The sequence below is a fragment of the Corylus avellana genome, chromosome ca2, assembly GCF_901000735.1.
Source record: "Corylus avellana chromosome ca2, CavTom2PMs-1.0".
Lineage (NCBI taxonomy): Eukaryota > Viridiplantae > Streptophyta > Magnoliopsida > Fagales > Betulaceae > Corylus > Corylus avellana.
Window position 1 is genome coordinate 27,481,054 of NC_081542.1, and position 5,268 is coordinate 27,486,321.

The 5,268-nt window shown below is 40.8% G+C and overlaps 1 protein-coding gene across 1 annotated transcript; it reads left to right on the plus strand.

The window, feature by feature from the left end:
* Positions 1-300: 300 nt before the first annotated feature.
* On the plus strand, positions 301-1,893 carry LOC132169493 (tyrosine decarboxylase-like). Its single transcript, XM_059580522.1, has one exon. It carries the CDS (start codon positions 301-303, stop codon positions 1,891-1,893), a length of 1,593 nt encoding a protein of 530 aa, XP_059436505.1.
* The last annotated feature ends 3,375 nt before the right edge of the window (positions 1,894-5,268 follow it).

Sequence of the window (5,268 nt, forward strand, 5' to 3'; positions counted from 1 at the left end):
ATTTAGTTTGCTGTACGTATTGTAATCTTTTATAGAGTACCCATGCTGCAATAGTTAAGAGGCTGCAAACCCAATTAATATTTGTGACAGATTAAATTAACCAAATAATTTTGAAACTATCGACTTTATACTATTCTTGTTGTACTCAACATGAGCTCGTCAAGGAATGGTGATTTGAAGTAAATTAACTCAATTATATAAACTCTTCATCCGCTTCAGTTTCTTTCCCACTCATTAAGTCTTCCTTGAGAAAACCAAAGAAACGAACTCAACCATTTCTTCTCTCTGTACGTACCAAAAATGGCTAGCCTCAATTTTGACCACTCTTCTATCTTTAACAACAATCCACTAGACCCTGAGGAGTTCAGGCGGCAAGGCCACGTGATGATAGACTTCTTAGCCGATTATTATCTGAATGTTGAGAAATACCCTGTTCTAAGTCAAGTGGAACCAGGATATCTCCGGCAACGTTTGCCGGAGTCCACCCCATATAATCCAGAGCCCATGGAAACCATTCTGCAAGACGTGCAGGAGCATATAATTCCTGGTTTAACACATTGGCAAAGCCCCAACTTCTTCGCTTACTTCCAATGCACAAGTAGCACAGCAGGGTTTCTAGGAGAAATGCTTAGTGCTGGATTCAATGTGGTCGGATTCAACTGGATTGCATCTCCAGCCGCCACTGAGCTTGAGACAATAGTCGTAGATTGGCTTGGAGAGATGCTCGAGCTTCCCAAGTCCTTTCTTTTCTCTGGCAATGGTGGGGGTGTGCTACAGGGGACCACTTGTGAGGCCATTTTGTGCACACTCGTCGCTGCAAGGGATCAAATGCTAAGCAAAATCGGGAGAGACAACATGAGAAAGTTGGTGGTTTATGGCTCCGACCAAACGCATATTGCATTCCAAAAAGCAGCAAAAATAGCCGGAATCCATCCAAACAATGTCAGAGCTATCAAGACCACAAAGTCGACATCATTTGCGCTGTCACCAGACTTCCTCCAATCCGAAATGTGCAAAGACATAGAAGCAGGTTTAGTCCCATTGTTTTTATGCGCCACTGTGGGGACTACTTCAACAACTGCCGTTGATCCAGTAGGCGCGTTATGCCATGTGGCAAAAGATTATGGCATGTGGGTCCACGTCGATGGTGCTTATGCCGGAAGTGCATGCATTTGTCCTGAGTTCCGGCATTTCATGGATGGCGTTGAGGGTGCAAACTCATTCAGTCTCAATGCTCATAAATGGTTCTTAACCACTTTAGATTGTTGCTGCCTTTGGGTGAAAGATCCGAGCGCCTTGATAAAATCTCTCTCAACGAACCCTGAGTACTTGAGGAATAAAGCCACCGATTCAAGGCAAGTGGTGGATTACAAAGACTGGCAGATAACCCTAAGCCGGAAATTCCGAGCCTTGAAGCTGTGGTTTGTGCTTAGAAGCTATGGCGTGGCTAACCTGAGGAACTTCTTGAGAAGTCATGTTAAAATGGCCAAGGCTTTTGAAGAGCTTGTGGCAATGGACAGGAGGTTTGAAATTGTGGTGCCTAGAAATTTTGCTATGGTTTGCTTTAGGGTTTTGACAAAAGCAATGGGTATAGCTATGCGAAAGCCAAAGCAATCACACCAAAATGGCAACGCTGAGAATGGTCATTATAAGGTCGCAGAAGAAGAAGAAGAAGGAAGTTCAAATGAGGTGAACCAGAAGTTATTGGAGTCCATTAACATGTCAGGCCGCGTTTTCATGACTCATGCCGTGGTTGGGAATGTCTACGCCATACGGTTCGCCGTCGGCGCGACTCTGGTAGAGGAACGACACGTGATCATGGCTTGGAAAGTTGTGCAGGAGCATGCAACCGCCATACTAATTAAGCACCAACTAAAAGCAAGCTTTGAGTAAAATTCTATCCATTACGTACCCTTTCTCAATTCTTTGTGGCGTGTGGTCCTCCAATCAGAAAATAATTTTCAAACACAAAATGCTATAGAATTTACTTATTGAACAACATTTGAGAGACCAATGAAAGAGGGAGATGCGATGCAGAAATTGTTACAGTCCTTAGCAAGTTAATTAGGACTATAAGTATATCTTTGCCTACCTCTCTCAGATTACTGGGAGCAATATTGTTTTAGTCTTTATTTTTATGTAAAAGTCCTAGTTCTATTCCGAGTGGGGCTATAATTAAGTCCTAATCCTAGTTATGAAAAGAGTCCAAGTCCAAGCGGGATTATAAGTCCTAATACTAGTCTAAATCAGTGTTGTAACCTCTATTTAATGCTCTGTTTGTTTCGCCCTAAAATGATTTTCGAAAAATATTTTTCATATTTTCGGGTGTTTGGTGCGATGTAAAATAATAGTCAAAGAAAAATATTTTCCCTTTGACCGAAAATTCTTCTTTAATTTTCAGAAAATGGTTTACACATTTGAAAACCGTGAAACCGTTTTCCGATTTTGAGCACCTCATTCTAAAATCGACGGACCCTGCCAAGACCCTCCTAGGACCCCCTGGACTTGACTAGGACTCACCTGCAACCCGACCCGACCTGTCTGAGACCTTGCCGGGACTCACCCTTGACCTGCCCGGGACCTTGCCGGGACCCTCCCGGCTTGCAACTGGACTTGCCTGAGACCTTGTTTGTACTCGCCCAGGACCTGTTTGGGACCCCGTTAGGACCCTGGGACTTGACCGGAACCCACCCAGGACCCAACCGAACCAACCCGAGACCTCGTTGGGACTCGCCTAGGACTTGACCAGGACCTGCCCGGACCTGCCCTGGACCCTGCCGTGACCTATCCAGGACCCTGTCAGGACTTTATTGGGACCTCGTCGGGACTCAACATCGGAACATATTTTCAGAGGAAAACATTTTCTAGTATTTGGCATGTACGGAAAATCAGGCGGGGTCTCAATCGGGCCCCCAACGTTAGAAAATGTTTTCAGCAGTGAAAAACATTTTTTTGGTATTTGGTGTTTATGCGGAAAATCATATTAAACTTTAAATTATGAAAATGTCCCTGTTGGGTCCTGGGCGGGTCCCGGCAGGATCCTAAGTAGGGCTGGAAATTTTGACACGACCCGACACGAAATTAGCGGGTTTGGATTTACATTAAACGGGTTTGGGTCGACCCATTTATGACCCGTTTATGTTACACTTAACGGGTCGTGTCACGGGTCACCCATGGGTGACCCGCCAAACCCGTTTATGTTTTTTATTTTTAACCTAAAAAAACAGTGAAACATAAACCTACAAATTTTCTCTCCTTTCTCTTTCTAAGTCACGCCGCCTCCCACTCCCAAAGACTCATTTCTCATTTTCTGCCTCACGGCCTCCCCCTCAGTTTCTCTCTTCTCTCTCTATCTCTCGTGCCGCCAACGTCACCTCTCCCTCTATCTCTTACGCCGACGACGAAACCCAATTTGTATTTGTATATTTGTAAATTGTAATGATGATGTAGTTTTTTTTTTTTTTTTTTTTTTGGTTATTTGATTAGACAATTAAGCCTATTAACCATTAAGTGATTTGGTGCTAGCCTGCTAGGAGTTTAATTTCAAGAGATAATTGCTAAAACTATTATTATTTCATTAATAAAAAAAAAAAAAAAAACGTTTTAAGTTAAACGGGTCAAACGGGTCGTGTCGACCCAACACGACCCATTATTTTAAACAGGTCTCACGGGTCGTGTCGGGTGACCCGTGAAAATTGCCGTATCATGCCATGTCTGGTGGGGTCAACCCGTTAACTAAACGGGTCGTGTTTGGGTGTACCTTAAACGGGTCGCAAGTCACCACGGGTCATAAACGGGTCGACTCGTAGACCCGTTTTGCTAGCCCTAGTCCTGAGAGGGTCTAGGCGGGGTCCGGGCAAGTCCCGAGAGAGTCGCAGTGGGGTTCCTGCAAGACTCGGTTAGGACACTTCAAAGACTTAGTCGGGACATTTGCGTAATTTAGAGTTTAATATGATTTAATGAAAAAATATATATAAAAAAATTGTGATTTTTCGTATGCACCAAACACCGTAAAATGTTTTACAGGAAATCATTTTTCATGTTGAAAATATTAATTTTTCGAAGGAAAGTATTTTACGTCGAAACAAACAGAGCCTAAGTACAATATTGGAATAAAGTATGGATTGATGAGAATTATTATACAAATCAGTGCTCGCATTGTGAGGTTCAGTTTTCCTCCAAAAGCCTATTAAAATTACTTAATATTTAGGTTCGTAAAAGAAACATGACATATCAATAAATTGAGACTTAAGGCGACAAATTTAAGTTTCTAATAAGAATAGAATGCAAAACATAATTGGGCAATGAAAAATAAAAATTGTGGAAGTGCCATGGTTGGTTGCCAAGATGATTATGGATCACCTCGCAATATACATATATATATATATATTGTTTAGGGTTTAAGTGGTATGTGTGCGTGCTTTTTTGTGATAAGTGGTAATTTAACGGTTTAGGGATTAAGTAGTATGTGTGTGTGTTTTTTTGGGATAAGTAGTAATTTAACATGATATCAGAACTGAAGGTCTTGTGATCGAACCTTGACTTCGTCAAATTATTATCCATTTAAATTAAATATTTCACATATTGGGCCTCACCTATTAAAAGGGAGTTTGAGCCCACACATGAGGTAAAGTGTTAAAGTAATGATTAAGTGATTAAATGCCTATTTGGAGTTGCATTTGAGGTGCCTAAAAGTACGTTTAACACACAAAAAGTCTGTTTGAATTAAAAATTACTCGTTTGGTAAAAAAATTAAAAGCACTTTTAAGGGTTCTAAAAGCCTAAAAATGGTCAAAACACACTTTTGCCAAAAGCGTAAAAAAGAAACTTTTGCTAAAAAAAAGTTTTTTTTGGCTTAGAAGCTCTATTTTTCAAATGTAATCACAAACATGCTCTAAATTTACCTCTTTTTATTAGTTTAATCCTTTGAGATAAATGGTATAAGAAGAGAGACATGGACATGGCATTGGCAGACTTGTTGCACGAGGTCAAATGAGGCGCGCACAGTGGGAAAGGACTGGTAGGCCATGGTCCCCCCACAAAATAAGGGAAAAAAATTATAAGTAAAAAAACAAAATAAAAATAAAAATAAGTAAAGTAAAGTTGTAAGTTTAGTCATTTGGGCCCCCTCAAAAAAAAAAAAAAAAAAAAACAATTGGCCCTATTTTTAGATCTTTCGGCCATATCTAATAAAAACTTTTGGTCCTATTCTAATTTTTTTGGGCCATACCCATTAAGTTTTTATATTTTTGGTCCTTACTTTCAAAT

Excerpts from the sequence above, each read along its gene's own strand:
- LOC132169493 (XM_059580522.1), top strand. The coding sequence starts at position 301 with ATGGCTAGCCTCAATTTTGACCACTCTTCTATCTTTAACAACAATCCA.